General features: G+C 52.0%; 1 protein-coding gene across 3 annotated transcripts; it reads right to left on the bottom strand.

Moving 5' to 3' along the window:
• Window positions 1–1,118: 1,118 nt before the first annotated feature.
• LOC132386507 (caspase-14-like) lies at window positions 1,119–18,545 on the bottom strand. Of its 3 annotated transcripts, none has more exons than XM_059958791.1 (7): window positions 18,206–18,545; window positions 13,074–13,156; window positions 12,507–12,659; window positions 10,920–11,136; window positions 6,590–6,688; window positions 2,628–2,737; window positions 1,119–1,826 (listed from the first exon to the last, which is right to left on the bottom strand). In XM_059958791.1, exons 1-7 carry the CDS (start codon window positions 18,213–18,215, stop codon window positions 1,746–1,748), a joined length of 753 nt encoding a protein of 250 aa, XP_059814774.1. In that variant the 5' UTR covers window positions 18,216–18,545; the 3' UTR covers window positions 1,119–1,745. The 3 variants fall into 3 exon arrangements, with proteins under 3 accessions (XP_059814774.1, XP_059814773.1, XP_059814775.1); XM_059958790.1 differs by having other exon boundaries at window positions 1,119–1,768; window positions 18,206–18,541; XM_059958792.1 differs by lacking the exon at window positions 18,206–18,545 and adding an exon at window positions 13,237–13,330 and having other exon boundaries at window positions 1,119–1,768.
• Window positions 18,546–20,072: the final 1,527 nt, after the last annotated feature.

Below are 20,072 nucleotides of genomic sequence, written 5' to 3' on the forward strand. Positions count from 1 at the left end.
ACCCCTTTTTCCCTTATCAGGGAGAGAGAGAGAGCCGATGCTATTTGGCTGCTGGGGGGGGGGGCACTACCTTGCTGCTGTTTATACATGGGAGGGGGAGCTGGGGGGAGTTTTGGGGTTCTAACAGTTAACTGTCATTCAGACTTTGGGGTACTGCTCTGTTTTTGTCGATGGAAAAGAATTTCAGGATGTATTTTGTAAACATCTCTCTGACATTAAGTGTACCGATTGATATTCAAACTCGCTCCCTCACTTTAGGACTCGATCACACTCCAGCACTCCCTCACTCAATTCTTCCATTCTGAGGCTGTGTCCTCTGGTCCTAGACTCCCTCACTGTAAGCGACATCCTGCTTCCTGAATATTTACGGGTGAATCATGGATTTTGGGCTGCTGATCATGAAAATCACCATTAAAATGTTCCGATCACACACCATTTTAAGAAATCACCTATATTTGTTATTTCGATTCATAATTCAAATCAGCACAACTGATGCCAAGAGGCATTTGTTGTTGGTCCACAAATCAAACAGGTCGTCAGTCTCAGGCCATTCGAAGAACTTCCGGTGGGACCGGAGAAAATCCAACATTCAAGGCTGTTGTTGGAAGTTTCCTTGGCAACCACAGAACACAAACTACCTTCAACTGGCCGACAACGTGCTTCAAGAGTACAAAACCGTGGAGTGCAACGTCACTAAAGATACATTTCCTGCTTTCCCATTTAGACTTCTTCCCGGCCGATCTGGTCACTGTCAGTGACGAGCACGGTGAAAGGTTTCACCAGGACATTGTGGTATCAGGGCAACAGGAATCCATCAATGCTGGCTGATTGTTGTTGGAAACTTCAGCGAGAAGCCTCAGACACTGAACACAAACGAAAATCATCAACAAAATATTTTTAGCTTTGTTGATCAACACCGTTATGCAATTATACACGTTATAGTCAATGAAAGTTAATTCCTTGTTTCTCTAAATTTCGACGTGATACAAGTGGTCTGAAATTATATTTGTATTCACTTTCAAACGGTCCAGCAAAGCCACACGAAATATTAGAGGAAGCAGGTTTCAATGTGACCCTCCCAGCAACCTCCCCCCCCCCTCCCCCCACATTCTGTAAACTCCAGCAAAAAGAGGTCCACCATCCTTTCTGGAAATATAGAATCATCGATGGGTCTGACTCCTCAAACTCCCTCTGCAACAGCACAATGGGAGCCCCTTCCCCACAGTGCTTCCAGGGCGAGGGGGTCACCCCACCAATGAAAGAGGCAGCTGGGTGGGGACACTTTTGCAAAGTCGAGACCCCAGAAGTGAATAAATGGTCAGAAAGTTCTGCACCAGAGTAAAGTATTCTGATTTATTGCTCATCACCATTATTATTCGATGCTGAAGGGCTGCAGGACGTCCACCCAAATCGATAAACTCCGCAGGGGCCCGAGCTCTCACAACGAAACTGGAGTGAGCAGAAGTGAGTCTGAGGAAGTGTGTTCTGTGGAAGGGAGGGGGAGGGGCAGGGGAGAGGAGAGGGGGCAAAGGGGGAGAGCGTGGGAGGGGGTGGAGAGTGGATGAATGAAGAGGGCAGAAGGGGAGAGGAGAGGGTAGAAGGGGTGGGGAGAGAGGGAGGGGAGGAGGAAGAGGGTAGGGGGTTGGGCAGAGTGCCTCAATCTTCAGCATCAGGTGGGTTTGAGGTAGACGGCCTTGGTCAGGGTCGATTCCATCACCACAGTGGTCTTGTATGTTTTATATCGTTCAGTCACCATCCGTCGGTTCACCTGAAAGACCCGATCGTGTTGGTTCAGCCGGAGAACAGGCCAGCAGGAATTCAAGGCCCTACAGGTAAACCCGACACAAACACCAGAGATTCTACTGATGCTGGAAATCTCCATCGGTCAGACCCAACGTAGATCGGGGGGTGGGGGTGGGGGGGGGGCTTCTTTCAGCACCTTCGCTCCATCCCCCACAGAGGCAGGTGGCCACTCGTTTAAATTCCTCCCACATTCCCTTTCCGACATGTTACTCCATGGCCTCCTTTCCTGCCGTGACGAGGCCACACTCAGGTTGGAGGAGAAACACCTCCTATTCCATCGGGATGGTCCACAACCTGGTGGTATGAACACTGATTTCTCTAACCTCTGGTAATTTCTCCCCTCCCCTTCTCTCTTTATTCCCCATTCTGGCTCGCCTATTACCCCTTCTCTTCTCCTCACTTGCCCTCACCTCCCACTGGTGCCCCCCCTCCTTCCTTTTCTCCCATGATCCATTGCCCTCTCCTATCAGATTCCTCCTTCTTCAGCCCTTTCCCTCTTCCACCAATCACCTCCCGGATTCTTGCTTCCTGCCTCGCCTGTCTCCTGCCAACCTTTGCTCCTCCCCCTTTCCCCCTCCACACCTTTTTGTTCGGCTTCTGCCCCCTTCCTTTCCAGACCCGATGAAGGGTCTCAACCTGAAATGTCGACTGTTTATTCCAGTCCATAATCACTGCCTGATCTGCTGAGATCCTCCGACATATTCCAACGGGCAAACAAGGGAAATGAGGACCTTCTCCCCTCTGAGTACCACTCGAGAGGGGCTGAGGGATGTCAATCTCCCTCCCTCTTCCCTCACACCCCAATCGCCTTAACTCTGTCTTACCCTGACGAACAGGTCATACAGATGCTCCTGGTTCCCGTGGCTTTTGAAGACCTCCGTCATGAATGTGATCATGTATGATCCCTGGTCTGTGTGCCGATAGGCCACGTAACCTGCAGAGGAATCACAGAGCAATTAGGATGGAGGACAGGGTGGGACCAGGAAGCCTCTCAATTCATTTATTATCAGCACCGGCAGTGAGGAGCAAGAGGGTATGGACAAGGGAGGGACAAGACCGCTTACAGGATTGCTTTGAATCGATGGACTGGACTGTACTCAGGGATTCATCTCCGGGTCTGATTGAGCTGTCACTGACTTCATCAAAACCTGTGTGGGTGAGTGTGTGCCTACGAGAACATACCATCCACACCCAAGTGAAAAGCCGTGGGTGAACCGGGAGGTTCGTGGTCTGCTGAGGGCTGGATCTGTGGCATTTACGTTTGGTGACCGAGGTCTGCACAAGAATAAACAGGTACGATTTCCAGAGCGTTATTCCAAGAGCTAAGGAACAATTCTGAATAAGATTGGAGGTGAAATTGGATGCATGTCAACTCTGGCAGAGTTTGCAGGCCATTACTTCATAAAAAGCGAAACCCAACAGCACAAATGGCAAGGTAGCTTCACTCCCAGTCAAGCTCAATGCCTTTTTTGCTCGATTTGAAAGGGAGAATAAAACTACAGCAGTGAAGATCCCTTCGACACCAGTCAATCCTGTGATCTCAGAAGCTGAGGTCAGGCTGTCTTTCAGGAGGTAACCCCTCGCATGGTAACAGGGCCCGGTGGAGTTTCTGGTCAGATTCTGTAAACCTGTGTCAATCAACTGTGCTTAAAGAGATTTTCAATCTTTCATTGTTGCAGTTGGAAAAGAACTGATTGTAGACTTCAGGAAAGGTAAGACAAGGGAGCACATGGCAAGCCACTGAGCATTTCCCTAGTATGTTAAATGGATCTCACAATTTACCTCACTGTCTGTCTGCACTGCACTTTCTCTGTAATTGTAACACTTTATTCCGCGTCGTTATTGTGTTCCCTCGCTCTGCTGCCCTCGAAGAGGAACACAACCTCGTCGTAGGGTTTGGAGACTTGCATGCCTCGATGACCCGGAGAGAGCTCTGCTGGCGGGTCTCGGGGTTTTGTGCTTTGCCTCTTGGCAGGGTCACCCATGCCAAGCAGGTCAAAGGTTGAAGGTGAGGCTCAGAATGGCTCGCTGCTCCTCCAGCTCAGTTACCAGACTGGTAAACAAAATTATTACAGAAACAGCAAAGAAGAATCCTTCTACAAACCCCATTTCCAGAAAAGTTGGGATATTTTCCAAAATACAATCAAAATAAAAATCTGTGATACTTTAATTCACGTGAACCCTTATTTAACCGACGAAAGTACAAAGAAAAGATTTTCAATAGTTTTACTGACCAACTTAATTGTATTTTGTAAATATACACAAATTTAGAATTTGATGGCTGCAACACACTCAACAAAAGTTGGGACAGAGTTAAAATAAGATTGAAAAGCGCACAGAATATTCAAGTAACACTGGTTTGGAAGACTCCACATTAAGCAGGCTAATTGGTAGCAGGTGAGGTATCATGACTGGGTATAAAAGTAACGTCCATCAAAGGCTCAGTCTTTGCAAGCAAGGATGGGTCGTGGCTCACCACTTTGTGCCAAAATTTGTGAGAGAATTGTCAGTCAGTTCAAAAGGAACATTTCCCAATGCAAGATTGCAGAGAATTTAGGTCTTTCAACATCTACAGTATATAATATTGTGAAAAGATTCAGAGAATTCAGAGACATCTCAGTGCGTAAAGGGCAAGGTCGGAAACCACTGTTGATTGCGCGTGATCTTCGAGCCCTCAGGTGGCACTGTGCAAGAAACCATCATGCTACTGTGACAATTATAGCCACCTGGGCTCGGGAGTACTTCGGAAAACCATTGTCACTTAACACAGTCCGTCGCTGCATCCAGAAATGCAACTTGAAACTATTAGGCAAGGAGGAAGCCATACATCAACTCTATGCAGAAATGCCGGCGAGTTCTCTGGGCCCGAGCTCATCTCAGGTGGACCGAAAGACTGTGGAGCCGTGTGCCGTGGTCAGATGAGTCCACATTTCAGCTAGGTTTTGGAAAAAACGGGTATCGAGTTCTCCGTGCCAAAGATGAAAACAACCATCCTGATTGTTATCAGCGAAAGGTGTAAAAGCCAGCATCTGTGATGGTATGGGGGTGCATCAGTGCCCACGGCATGGGTGAGTTGCATGTATGTGAAGGTACCATTGACTCCGAGGCGTATATTAGGATTTTAGAGAGACATATGTTGCCATCAAGATGACGTCTCTTCCTGGGACGTCCATGCTTATTTCAGCAGGACAATGCCAGACCACATTCTGCATGGGCTACAACAGCGTGGCTTTGTAGACACAGAGTGCGTGTGCTTGACTGGCCTGCTGCCAGTCCAGATCTATCTCCTATTGAAAATGTATGGCGCATCATGAAGAGGAGAATCAGACAACGGAGACCACGGACTGTTGAGCAGCTGAAGTCTTGTACCAAGCAAGAATGGACAAAATTTCCAATTGCAAATCTACTACAATTAGTATCCTCAGTTCCAAAACGATTAAAAAGTGTTATTAAAAGGAAAGGTTATTAATCCTCCCACTGTATTTAATTCGTTCTCTCAAACTATGTTATGTTTAAATTTAGAAAAAATTAGAAATGGTGTATTTCATACTTCTATTAAATTTGAAAAGTTATGGAGACCATTTATTCAATATTTTCATATGATGTAATATGACCCTGTTCAAAGTTCATTTGACTTCCCAGCTTTCAGCTTATGTATGTTGAGAGGACCGGAAGTGACGACATTGATGATTATGTATTCTTGTGAGATATTATAAACAGCACTTTTTTGTTTATTTCTTCCAGCGTTTCTTTTTTTTCCTTTTATTGTTTCTTTTTTCTTCTTTATTAGTCATTAGATTAGTAGGTTAGTTAATTTAGCATTATATATATATTTTTTTTCTTTTTTCTGTTTTTTTTATATCATATATTATGAAATATCTAGACTCCCCTCCCCACAATATCAAGAAATCTATTGCTCCAGTATGGCCTCAGCGCTGAGCGAGACTCCCTGCCTGGGATGTAGGATAGAGGGGGACCCAGGGCGACCAAGGCACCCAGAGGGGGCCAACAACCGCAGTCTGTGGGATCTTGCTATGCATGTCACCAAATCGATCCTGGAAGAAATCCAGGATTTTGGGAGCAGAAGATGGGGCATCTCCTCGGTTGGGATTTGGGTCAGGGAGATCTGAAATTGTCGATGTTTTGGGATGGGGATCGGGAAAACTGGGATTGCAAATGCTTTGGAACGAGGACAGGGAATAGTGGAATCCTGGGTGTTTTGGGTTGGTACGGGAAGGTGGAATTGTGGATGCTTTGTGGCAGGGACTGGGGAGACAGGGATTATGCATTGTTTGGGAAGTTTATTGCAAAGATTGCAATGGTGGATGCGTTGGGATGGTGATGAGGTAGATTGGGATGGGGATTTGGAAGAGTGGAATTGAGGATGCTTTGAGACGGGGAGTTGGAAGCCTAGGATCATTGACACTTTAGAATGGGGATTGGGAAAATAGGTAAATCTGGAATTGTGGATGCTTTGGGATGGGGATTGTAAGATTGGAATGGAGATTGTGAAGACTGGAATTGTAGACACTTTGGGATGGGATTAGCAAAAAGGGTATGGAATTTCAGATTTTGGCTTGAGTCTGGGACGTTGGAGATCTGGATATGGGTCAGATATCAGGAACGGTAAGCAGGGAAAGACCGAGCAATTGGGGATTATGGAATTGTGGTCCAACACAAGAGCGAAGGTTAGATATTCCAGATTGGAATGTTGTTGGTGATCAGGACAGGGAAGAGCAGACTCAGGGTGGATTGGGATTGACGATGGAGCAAGGACACAACTAACCTGGTCGTGAGGGATACACGACAAAGGTGTCCGAAACCATCGGGAGTTTCTCAGACAAAGCACGGAAGCCGGCTGAAACAGCACCACGGTCTTTATTATCTAGAAAAATACATAAAAACTTTCCATTATATATCTCATCACACAATCCCATAGTCAGACATAAAGTCAAAATTCCCTCCACACCGTCCCATCACACACTCCCGGGGTCAGACACAGAGCGAAACTCCCTCCACACCGTCCCATCACACACTCCCGGGGTCAGAGACAGAGTGAAACTCCCTCCACACCGTCCCATCACACACTCCCAGGGTCAGGCACAGAGTGAAACTCCCTCCACACCGTCCCATCACACACTCCCGGGGTCAGAGACAGAGTGAAACTCCCTCCACACCGTCCCATCACACACTCCCGGGGTCAGAGACAGAGTGAAACTCCCTCCACACCGTCCCATCACACACTCCCGGGGTCAGACACAGAGTGAAACTCCCTCCACACCGTCCCATCACACACTCCCGGGGTCAGAGACAGAGTGAAACTCCCTCCACACTGTCCCATCACACACTCCCAGGGTCAGGCACAGAGTGAAACTCCCTCCACACCGTCCCATCACACACTCCCGGGGTCAGAGACAGAGTGAAACTCCCTCCACACCGTCCCATCACACACTCCCGGGGTCAGACACAGAGTGAATCATCCTCCACACCGTCCCATCACACACTGCCGGGGTCAGACACAGAGTGAAACTCCCTCCACACCGTCCCATCACACACTCCCGGGGTCAGACACAGAGTGAAGCTCCCTCCACACCATCCCATCACACACTCCCGGGGTCAGACACAGAGTGAAGCTCCCTCCACACCGTCCCATCACACACTGCCGGGGTCAGACACAGAGTGAAACTCCCTCCACACCGTCCCATCACACACTGCCGGGGTCAGACACAGAGTGAAACTCCCTCCACACCGACCCATCACACACTCCCGGGGTCAGACACAGAGTGAAGCTCCCTCCACACCATCCCATCACACACTCCCGGGGTCAGACACAGAGTGAATCTCCCTCTACACCGTCCCATCACACACTCCCGGCGTCAGACACAGAGTGAAACTCCCTCCACACCGTCCCATCACACACTCCCAGGGTCAGGCACAGAGTGAAACTCCCTCCACACCGACCCATCACACACTCCCGGGGTCAGACACAGAGTGAAGCTCCCTCCACACCATCCCATCACACACTCCCGGGGTCAGACACAGAGTGAATCTCCCTCTACACCGTCCCATCACACACTCCCGGCGTCAGACACAGAGTGAAACTCCCTCCACACCGTCCCATCACACACTCCCAGGGTCAGGCACAGAGTGAAACTCCCTCCACACCGTCCCATCACACACTCCCAGGGTCAGGCACAGAGTGAAACTCCCTCCACACCGTCCCATCACACACTCCCGGGGTCAGACACAGAGTGAATCATCCTCCACACCGTCCGATCACACACTCCCAGGGTCAGACACAGAGTGAAACTCCCTCCATACCGTCCCATCACACACTCCCGGGGTCAGACACAGAGTGAATCTCCCTCCACACCGTCCCATCACACTCTCCCGGGGTCAGACACAGAGTGAATCATCCTCCACACCGTCCGATCACACACTCCCAGGGTCAGACACAGAGTGAAACTCCCTCCATACCGTCCCATCACACACTCCCGGGGTCAGACACAGAGTGAATCTCCCTCCACACCGTCCCGGGGTCCCCTCACCCTATCCCACTTCAACACCCTCACCACATCCCTTCAACCTATCTCACTCCAACACCCTCTCTCCACTCCTCTCAATCTATCCCCCCTCCAACACCCTCACTGTATCTCCACATCCTATCCCCCACCCAACACACCCACCGCATCCCCTCACCCTATCCCACCTCCAACACCCTCACCCTATCGCACCTCCAACACCCTCACCCTATCACCACTCCAACAACCCACCACATCCCCTCACCCTATCCCCCTCAACACCCTCACTCCATCCCCGCACCCTATCCCCCTCCAACACCCTCACTCCAGCTCCTCATCCTATCCCCCTCAACACCCTCACCGCATCCCCTCACTCTATCCCCCTCCAACACCCTCACCGCATCCCCTCTATCCCCCTCCAACACCCTCACCGCATCCCCTCACCCTATCCCCCTCCAACACCCTCACTGCATCCCCGGACCCTATCCCCCCTCCAGCACCCTCACTCCAGCCCCTCACCCTATCCCCCTCCAACACCCTCACCGCATCCCCTCACCCTATCCCCCTCCAACACCCTCACTGCATCCCCGGACCCTATCCCCCCTCCAACACCCTCACTCCAGCTCCTCATCCTATCCCCCTCAACACCCTCACCGCATCCCCTCACTCTATCCCCCTCCAACACCCTCACCGCATCCCCTCTATCCCCCTCCAACACCCTCACCGCATCCCCTCACCCTATCCCCCTCCAACACCCTCACTGCATCCCCGGACCCTATCCCCCCTCCAGCACCCTCACTCCAGCCCCTCACCCTATCCCCCTCCAACACCCTCACCGCATCCCCTCACCCTATCCCCCTCCAACACCCTCACTGCATCCCCGGACCCTATCCCCCCTCCAACACCCTCACCGCATCCCCTCTATCCCCCTCCAACACCCTCACCGCATCCTTTCTATCCCCCTCCAACACCCTCACCCTACCCCTTCACCCTATCCCCCTCCAACACCCTCACTCCAACCCATTCACCCTATCCCCCCACCTTAATACCCCCACCCTATCCCCTCACTCCCACTCACCCTATCCCCCACCCCAAAACCCTCACCCCAACCGCATCACCTCCCCCCTTCCCTGTATCCCACCCCCTTCACACATTCCCCTCACCCCAACACCCCACCCCATCTCCCTCACCCTACCCCACTCCCCTTACCCGACCCTGATTGACCCTGTGCCAGTACTGAGGAAGGACACATCTTCCTGTTGTGTGGGGGGTGTTGGTCCTGTCGGAGTGGTACAGGAATGTCTTCCACCTGTCAGTACGTATCTGGGTGACTGGGGAAACTGCATTTGGAAGTGGTCCCAAGACCCCTGTACCTCACCCTCTCTGTCACTCTCTCTCTCTGTCTCCTCAACCTCTGTTTCATCCTCTCTTTCTCCCTCTTCATTTCCCTCACCTCTCTCTGTCTCTACCCTCTCTCACCCCTGTTACGGGGCGGGGGGGGTGTAGTGAGGCGTTCAGTGAATTTGCCTAAGTTCCCCAAGTTGCTTGTTCCAATAATCTTCCTGTGAACCCCTCCCATCCCTTCTCATTCCCTTTTCCTCTCGTCCCCCTCCCTCATCTCATCTTCCCCCATCACTCTCGTATCACCCTCTCTCTTCCCCCTTTCCTCTCCTCTGGTTTGCCCGCTCTCCTCTCAGTCTCCTTCTCTCTCTCACCGAGTGTCTGTCTGTCTGTCTCTCTCTTTCTGTCCATTTCTTCATTTGGAAGTGGTTCTGAGCCCCTGCATTGGGAACAGGGATCTCTCACTCCCTGTCTCTCTCTCTCTCCCTCTGCCCTTCCACTTCCCCTCACCTCTCTCTGTCTCTACCCTCTCTCAGCCCCACTACGGAGGCGTGCAGTGGATTTGCCCAAGTTCCCCAAGTTGCTTGTTCCACTCATTTCCCCTGTTAACCCCTCCCGTCCCTTCTCATTCCCTTTTCCTCTCGTCCCCCTCCCTCATCTCATCTTCCCCCATCACTCTCGTATCACCCTCTCTTTCCCCCTTTCCTCTCCTCTGGTTTGCCCGCTCTCCTCTCAGTCTCCTTCTCTCTCTCACCGAGTGTCTGTCATATTTCATATCTCTGTCTCTTACTCTGACTGCCTGTCTCTGCCCATCTCATCTTCCTCTCTCTCTCTGGCTGTCTATCTATCCCTCTCTGTCACTCTCTCTGTCTCCCTCTCTGTCACTCTCTGGCTGTCTATCTATCCCTCTCTCCGTGTCTCTCTGTCTCTCTGTCTCCCTGTCTCTCTGTCTCTTTGCTTTCCTCTCTTTCTCTGCCTGTCTGTGTGTGCCTCTCCCTGTCTCTCTGTCTCTCTGTCTCTTTGCTTTCCTCTCTTTCTCTGCCTGTCTGTGTGTGCCTCTCCCTGTCTCTCTGTCTCTTTGCTTTCCTCTCTTTCTCTGCCTGTCTGTGTGTGCCTCTCCCTGTCTCTCTGTCTCTTTGCTTTCCTCTCTTTCTCTGCCTGTCTGTGTGTGCCTCTCCCTGTCTCTCTGTCTCTTTGCTTTCCTCTCTTTCTCTGCCTGTCTGTGTGTGCCTCTCTCTGTCTCTCTGGTCTCACCTCCTCGGCAGGCTTGGATGACGAACACCTTGGGTTTCTGCTGCAGATGAAGACACTCCTCGTTGTTGAACATGTCGAAGATCTCCTCAAGGTCAGCCTCTTCACGGTCACGACCCATAACCTTGCCCTCGGACCCGTGCGCCAGAATGAACACGAAGGAGCAGCAGACTTCATCCTTAATGCTGTCTCGGTACTCCTCCAGGGAGGAGAAGATTTCCTGCGTGAAGAGCCAAGGTGTGAATGCCCTTGTTTCCTGCCCCTCCGGCCACGGCTAGAGAGATCATCACTCCTCGCCCTGGATCCAAACTGGGTTCAGATGCCGAGCGAGTGCAGGTTTGACATTAAGCTAATCAAAGGAAGACACGGGAGTCCGGGAATGTGGGTCTAACTTTGGGATTACTTCATGCAAGGCGTGCACGTGTCACGTGGTAGCATGATAGATGCACCATCAATGACTCTCGGAGACGGGAGGCGTACGATAGGCTTTTATTAGCTGCTAGAGACCACCACACTACATCCCGGAGACTGAGGGGGGAGCAGTGCCTCCAATCGGGGTCAGTGGGAGGAGCCACAGGAGCAGTCAGCGAGGTGGGGGGGGCGTGTCCAGACAGGTAAATGTAGTTCACCACAATGATTGAACGTAGAAGAGTACAGCACAGGAACAGGCCATTCGGCCCTCAATGTTGTGCTGAGCCAGCTGAAAAGTAAATCAAATAACCCAATCACTACCCCCTCCATCTTCCTCACATTTACGTGCCGATCCGAACGGCTGTTAGAAACCTCTAATGTATCTGCCTCTACCACCACAGCAGGGAGGGCATTCCAGGCACTGGGTAACAAACTTACCCCTTTCAGCCCACCCCCTCTCACCTTCAATGCAAGCCCCTCTGGTATTAAACATCTCCACCCTGGGAAACAGATGCCCCCTGACTACTCTATCGATGCCTCTCATAATCTTGTAAACCTCTATCAGATCCCCCTCGGCCTCCGGCACTCCAGGGAAAACGACCCAAGTTTCCCCAGCCTCTCGTGATAGCACAGGCCCTCTAAACCAGGCAGCATCCCGGTAAACCCCTTCTGCCCCCTCTCCAATGCCCCAACACCCTTCCTGGAGAGGGCAAACTGCATGGAATACAACAAGTATGCAATTCACGTATTTATACATATAACCTGTAATGGATTATTTAAATGAGCAGGAATGTTTAATCAGCCAGTTTACACACAGGATTACTGAAATATTAACTACACAACAACAAGCACAGTCTAAACTGACTTACGGGCAGCTTGACAAGTCATGCTGTGATACCTCACCTGACCAGTCGGATTAATGCCCCCAGTTTCTCTGGGAGTGAGTGGGAAATACTGACCCTGTGGAGTGAACGATCACTGTGAAGTTACCTCAGCTGACCAGTCGGATTAATGCCCCCAGTTTCTCTGGGAGTGAGTGGGAAATACTGACCCTGTGGAGTGAACGATCACTGTGAAGTTACCTCACCTGACCAGTCGGATTAATGCCCCCAGTTTCTCTGGGAGTGAGTGGGAAATACTGACCCTGTGGAGTGAACGATCACTGTGAAGTTACCTCACCTCACTAGTCGGGTTGATACACTCAGACACTTCGAAACCCAAGCTTTGCAAAGATTTCTGAAGATTAATCAGATCTGTTTTGGCCCCTGGTCTCCCCTCAGTGACGCAGATGATGAAGGCCTTCCTTACACCAGACATGTTGTAGCGGTCATCCTGTGGGATGGAACACGGGAAACGTCACGTCACATTCCTGCCCCACCATTACCTACAAACCCCTGAACAGCTTCAATGAATGAATCTGCAGCAGCTTCGCGGTTAGCGTAACGCCTTCACAGCGCCAGCAATCTGGGTTCAATTCCTGCCGCTGCCTGTAAGGAGTCTGTGACGAGACTCTCAACGTCCTCGCTGGTCTGCCAGCCCGGCAACTCACCGCGCCCACACGTCCGGCCTCCTTAGCCTCCCTCCCATGTGCCCTGCGAGTTGGACTCCCGTGTGATGCCACACCCAGGGTCTGGTCAACACCCATGCTGTTTAAAGGATTCCTCCCCACGTCCTCCACCGCCCTCTGCTGCGTACTGAGCTCACACCGTTTCACCAGACGCGTCCACCCCCTCCTCCCTGACCCACCTGATCCTGCGGCCCAGAGGCTCTCGGTGACGACGACACCTCATTGCCCTGACGAGGGGACTCCGAGGCACGGCTGTCCACTTCTGAGCAAACAAATTGAGGGTCAATCAAGCTCTGGAGTGTATAGTTGAGAGAAAGACTAGATTTCAGGAACAGTTATTACCCCTCAACCAACGGGCTCCTGAACCAGAGGGAAATCTTCACTCAAAAACACTCTTCACCACAGCCTGTGCACTGCCATTCCTTCCAAAGTTCAAAGTAAATAATGTCTGCGTCACCATAGACGACCCTGAGGTTCACTGTTTTTGAGGGCATTCACAGTAAATAGTAAGAAACACGTTAGAAAGAATAGAAAACGTCACATAAACACAAACAGTGATAAACGACCAATGTGCAAGAGGAAAGTCATGGAAATAGATCTGTGTTCACTATTGCTGTTTATATGTCTTTTATATTATCTACTTGTTATACTCCTCTTTCGATTTGTATATTCTTTATTTGAAAATCAATAAAAAGATTGAAAAATGGAAATAGTAATAATAACAGAATAAATAATAAATATTGACCATGAGTTAATTTCAACTCCCCTGCGGACGGTCCCAAACCCGGCTGTGAAAGGAAGAGGGTTGGACGCGGGGCTCGCAACCCCTCCCCGTAAAAACCCAGAGCCGTGGAAGCGGCAACAGTAGCTCGTCCCTGCGAGAGGGAAGACCTGAGGTGTGGGGATCTCACTGAATCCCAGTGAAGGGAGGAGTCACGTCACCAGGTTCAGGAACAGTCACCATCCCAAACATCAGGCTCTTCGATCAGAGGGGATAACTTCACTTGCCCCGTCACTGAACTCTTCCCGTAATCTGTGCCCCCACTTTCAAGGGCTCGTCATCTCGTTCTCACTTATTTATTTGTTATTATTTCTTCTTTTTGTATTTCTGCAACTTGTATCTGCTCTTTGGTTTAATGCCCTAATTGGGTGGTCTTTCAATAATTCTGCTCTAGTTATTATTCGATATTCTTGTTGAGTATGCCCACAAGAAAACTGATCTCAGGGTTGTACCTGGTGACAAATAAATACTTTGATAATAGACTTGCTTTGAACCTAAATGCTCATGCACGTTATTGGAAGGAATAAAAGCACAGACTATTTTCCAATCGAAGAGAACAGACAGAAATCCAAGGTGAGAAGGGGCTTGGGATTCTCTAAAAGGTAATTTTCAGCCTGAGTCTGTGGCGAGGGTTAGGGTAAATGTCAGAGTTGCGGAAAAGGTATTACTTGGACACGGAGGGAGATCGCCTCAGAATGTCTTTATTGTAACGATATCGTGGAGAGTTCCGAGACTCTGTCTGACAATGGGTCTCGCTCTTATTTATATCCCACGCACACGGGAGGAAGACACGTAAATCAGAAGGAGGAACTTCAATGGCCGTTCTGCTGAGCAGCAAAGTTGCAGGATATGTCCTCGAGCAGTTACTCACTTACACCAGTGTTAATTTCTCAGAAGAGTATATCAGACGTGATGATTCATCGAACAACAAGTACAAGCATAGTTATATTAATCAGCCTGACTGAAAGACACATTGCCAGCAGCACAGAGTGCATTAGTCACAGTCGACTTTGATTTTACACTTGAAGGTCATTAACCCTTCCTTGCTCAATACAGTGTCGGCTCCGGGAACTTCCTTCCACAGTTCAAGTACGGAACACTGCTGTGAAGGAAAAACTCTATAACCCCTTAGTACCCAGCCAGTAACAAAATTTCTTCCACAGTTCGCAATCATTTTGAAAGGACTAAAGCATCAAAGCAAGGGCGCCATGCTGAGGCTCAATGAGGCACTGGGGAGCCCCCACCTGGAGTGTTGTCAGCAGTTTCGGGGGCCTTATCTAGAAAAGGATCTGCTGACTGTTGTCCCTGATCCTGGAGATGTGGGACTGTTGTCCCTGATCCTGGTGATGTGGGACTGTTGTCCCTGATCCTGGTGATGTGGGACTGTTGTGCCTGATCCTGGTGATGTGGGACTGTTGTGCCTGATCCTGGTGATGTGGGACTGTTGTGCCTGATCCTGGTGATGTAGGACTGTTATCCCTGAGCCTGGTGATGTGAAATGACATTCCAACTTTCAACTCCAATTTCAACGGGACGGCTGCAGAAGTTTGCAGCTTGGAACTTGCAGAGGATGATGAAAGAGAGGTGAGGAGGGATTTTTGAGCCCGATCATGGCCACAGGCGGCTGTGGAGGCCGAGTCTTTGGCTATATGTAAAGCGGAGGTTGACATGTACTTAATTAATGAAGGTGTCAAAGGTTATGGGGAGAAGGCAGGTGGATGGGGTCGAGAGGGGTGGAATGGTGCAGCAGACTCAATGGGCCGAATGGCCTAATTTGGATCTTATAGTCAATTGCAGTTTGTTGGAGGGTCCAGTAAAAGTACGGACAACGTTTCAGGGGTCTCAGTCCGTACATTTTCCCACAGATGCTGCCTGGCTTGCTCAGTTCCAGCAGCATTTTCAATGAAAGCCCCTCTCCAGCTTCGTGATATCCTCCCTCTCTCAGAGAATCCAAAGTACATTTTAGAATCGGAGTATATGCTCGTTCTACAAGCTTGAGATCTGTCTCCTAACGGGCAGCCACAAGACAAAGATACCCAATGAAACCCTTAACAAAGATCGTCACACCCCCAGGGGGCAAAGAGAGAGAAAAAGCAGAAACCTTGTGAACAATGAACACAGACAAATGACGTTCAGAACTGACGACCCCGAGCATTTTGTCCACAGACCCTCAGTTCAGCGCAGAGCCGAGTAAAGGTCGTGGAGCAGTGACCTGAACCGGCCCATCCCTCACCTCCGACCTCGACACCCTGACCTTTCCACTCTGGCCCAGTGTGAAATCTTCCACAGACTGGAGGGCACCACCTCGATTCGGCCCTTTCAGATTTCCCAAATCATCTTCCATACACCCCCTCCCTGGCACACCCACCCGTTCTCCCACCTCCCTCTCCCCCCACCCCTTCTCCCACCTCCCTCTCCCCCCACCCCTTCTCCCACCTCGCTCTCCCCACCACCCCTTCTCAAAACTCCCTCTCCCCCCACCCCTTCTCCCACCTCCCTCTCCCCCCACCCCTTCTCCCACCTCCCTCCCTCTCCCCCCCCACCCCTTCTCCCACCTCCCTCTCCCCCCAACCGTTCTCCCACTTCCCTCTCCCCCCACCACTTCTCACACTTCCCTCTCCCCCCCACCCCTTCTCCCACCTCCCTCTCCCCCCACTCCTTCTCCCACCTCCCTCTCCCCCCACCCCTTCTCCCAGCCTCTCCCCCCAACCGTTCTCCCACCTCCCTCTCATCCCACCCCTTCGCCCACCTCCCTCTCCCCCCACCCCTTCCCCCACCTCCCTCTCCCCCCCCACCCCTTCTCCCACCTCCCTCTACCCCCACCCCTTCTCAAACCTCCCTCTTCCCCACAACTGTTCTCCCACCTCCCTCTCCCCCCACCCCTTCTCAAACCTCCCTTTCCCCCCAACCGTTCTCCCACCTCCCTCTCCCCCCACCCCTTCTCCCACCTCCCTCTCCCCCCTATCCTCACACCCTTTGTCTCACTCTTCCCCTCCCCTATTTCCTTCTCCCTCTGTGTCGTCCCCATCGTCCACATCCCAACTCCTGACAATTCTGGGAAGAGGGGTCTCATTTCCTGGAATCAGCTGGCTTTCTTGCATCGTTACGGATAAATCACCTCTCTCCTCAGGAATCTGGGAAAGCAGCAAGCCCATAACGTCCGGAGTATTGGGGACAGGTCTGGTCACTCATTAACCACCAGCAATGTTCCCAGATGGGGGAGAGTGAGGAAAGCCTAACCCTAACCCTCTCTCCTCCGGAATCTGGGAAAGCAGCAAGCCCATAACGTCCGGAGTATTGGGGCAGGTCTGGTCACTCGTTAACCACCAGCAATGTTCCCAGATGGGGAGAGTGAGGAAAGCCTAACCCTAACCCTCTCTCCTCCGGAATCTGGGAAAGCAGCAAGCCCATAACGTCCGGAGTGTTGGGGCAGGTCTGGTCACTCGTTAACCACCAGCAATGTCCCCAGATGGGGAGAGTGAGGAAAGCCTAACCCTAACCCTCTCTCCTCCGGAATCTGGGAAAGCAGCAAGCCCATAACGTCCGGAGTGTTGGGGCAGGTCTGGTCACCCAGATCCTGGAAAGATGTCATTGAGCTGGAGAGGGGCCAGGAAAGGTTCACCGGGATGTTCCCGGGACTGGGGGGGGGGTTTGAGAGGCTGGGACAGAATTCCCTGGAGTGGAGGAGGCGGAGGGGTGACCTCATGAGGGGCTGAGATATGGCGGACAGTCACAGTCTCCCCGAGGGAAGGGAGGTGTACAACTACAGGTTTAAGTTGGGAGGGGCACGTTTCTAAGGGGATTCTATCGGAACGTTTTGGTGGGACAAGCTGCGGGGCGAGGGGAGCGATGGCCAGGAACGGACTGACCAATGGGACAGCACCGGGTGGTGGGCAGAGCGGCCTCCACTCATTAATCACCGACAATGCTCCCAGATTGCCAGGGTCGGGCTGAGATTCGTAGAAGGGTGTATCTGTGCCGTAGTTTCAGGGAGAAACATAGAAACACAGAAAATAGGTTCAGGAGTAGGCCATTCAGCCCCTTGAGCCTGCACCGCCATTCAGTATGATCATGGCTGATCATCCAACTCAGAACCCTGTACCAGCTTTCTCTCCATACCCCCTGATCCCTTTCGCCACAAGGGCCAAATCTAACTTCCTCGTCCCAGAACTGTGTCACCCTCGTCCCAGAACTGGAGGGGAGGGGCAAGAGGGGGAAGAGAGTGTGGTGAGGGGAAGGGAGGGAGAAGGGGAGAGAGGGAGAGCCAGAGAGGGGGGAAAGTGGAGAGGAGAGGAAGAAGGAGAGGGAGAGTGGGTTGGAGGGATGGAAACAGAGATGAGGAAAGCAGGTATGAGAGGGAGAGGGAGACGTTAGACGGTGAGATAGTTGGGGGGAAGAGAGAGAGAGAGAGAGAGAGAGAGAGAGATTGAGAGGTTGGGATTTCGGGGGACCCAACACAAGGGTCCTGGGACACCTCCCAGAGTCGGGATACACCCCCCCCCCCCACCGCCCGACTAGACGTCTACTCACCGGCAGACATCCCTGCAGCAATCCACAGGTGATTTCCAGTCAGAAGACGCTCCCATTCCCAACCCCCGGAACAGGGTTAATCATTTACAAACCACTCCCAACCCCTCAAATGCCATTTCTTACCGGGGGGAGGGGGGAGGAGAGTGAAGCTTCCTGTGACAGAAAGAGAAAGAGAAAGAGAAAGTGTTTCCCTCAGACCGAGAGGGGTAGGGGCCAAGTGGGTGACAGAGACAGGGGGAGTGTAGAGGAGGGTGTGGGGTACGGACTGGAGAGGTGAAGGGGAGGCTGGGTGTTACAGAGACAGGAAGGGGTTTAGGAGCTACAGGGTGTTACAGAGACAGGGAGGGGCAAAAAGATGGGAAGGGGGGTACAGACAGGGAGGGGCATTGGGACCAGGGAGGGTCACGGAGATGTGGAGGGGTGTAGGGGTTGGGGGGTGTTACAGAGACAGGGAGGGGTGTTGGAGAGGGAGTAGTTACACAGATGGGGAGGTGTGTCGGGGAGGAGGTGATTACAGGAAAGGGGAGGGGTGTGGCGACTGAGGGTGATACAGAGACGGGGGGTGGGTGTTGGAGAGGGATGGGGTTACAGAGACAGGGAGGGGTGTTGGAGAGGGATGGGGTTACAGAGACAAGGAAGGGTGTGGCGACTGAGGGTGATACAGAGATGGGGGTAGGTGTTGGAGAGGGATGGGGTTACAGAGACAGGGAGGGTGATGGAGAGGGATGGGGTTACAGACAGGGAGGTGTGTTGGAGAGGGATGGGGTGACAGAGACAGGGAGGGGTGTTGGAGAGGGATGGGGTTACAGAGACAGGGAGGGGTGATGGAGAGGGATGGGAGTTGGAGAGGGATGAGGTTACAGAGACAGGGAGGGGTGTTGGAGAGGGATGGGGTTACAGAGACAGGGAGGGGTGTTGGAGAGGGATGGGGTTACAGAGACAGGGAGGGGTGATGGAGAGGGATGGGAGTTGGAGAGGGATGAGGTTACAGATACAGGGAGGGGAGTTGGAGAGGGTTGGGGTTACAGAGACAGGGAGGGGTGTTGGAGACGGAGGGGTTACAGAGACAGGGAGGGGTGTTGGAGAAGGATGGGGTTACAGAGACAGGGAGGGGTGTTGGAGACAGAGGGGTTACAGAGACAGGGAGGGGTGTTGGAGAAGGATGGGGTTACAGAAACAGGGAGGGGTGTTGGAGACGGAGGGGTTACAGAGACAGGGAGGGGTGTTGGAGACGGAGGGGTTACAGAGACAGTGAGGGGTGTTTGAGAGGGATGGGGTTACAGAGACAGTGAGGGTGTACACCGACAAAGATCCCACAGGCGGGTAGTTGTATATGGGGTAACAGGGGAGGGGGAGGAGAGTAGAGAAGTGGTGTAGAGTACAACACTTCCTCCCTCTCTCCCCACACCCCTCGTTTCGGGAAGAGAATGGCCTTTTCCTGGAATCCGTTGGCACAGACACAGCCTCCGGTGATTATCAACCAAACCCTGCGATCACTCGTCAATCTGGGAACGTTGCCAGTGAATAACAGTAGAGGCCGCTCTGTCCACATCTCCCGGTGCTATCCCTCGGTCAGCCAATCCTGACACATCTGCCCACCTCCCACTCCATCCTCACACATCTCCCCCCGTTTCTCGTTGCAGAGACCCACCAAAACCGTGCCCCTAATATCCCCTTCAAATCTCTCGCCTCTAATTTAGACTCCCCCACCCTGGGGAAGGGGTGTCGGGTACATCTCTGGCTAACGTGCCCCTTCCCTCTGTCAGCCTGCAGGTCACTTTGGGGCAAGTTAAAACACCGGCTTCACCCCGATCAGGGTCAGGTGAAGCCGTGGGAGGGGGTGGTGGATGGTCGTATGAACAGTTGG

Source organism: Hypanus sabinus, unplaced genomic scaffold (assembly GCF_030144855.1).
Source record: "Hypanus sabinus isolate sHypSab1 unplaced genomic scaffold, sHypSab1.hap1 scaffold_1183, whole genome shotgun sequence".
Classification (NCBI taxonomy): Eukaryota; Metazoa; Chordata; class Chondrichthyes; order Myliobatiformes; family Dasyatidae; genus Hypanus; species Hypanus sabinus.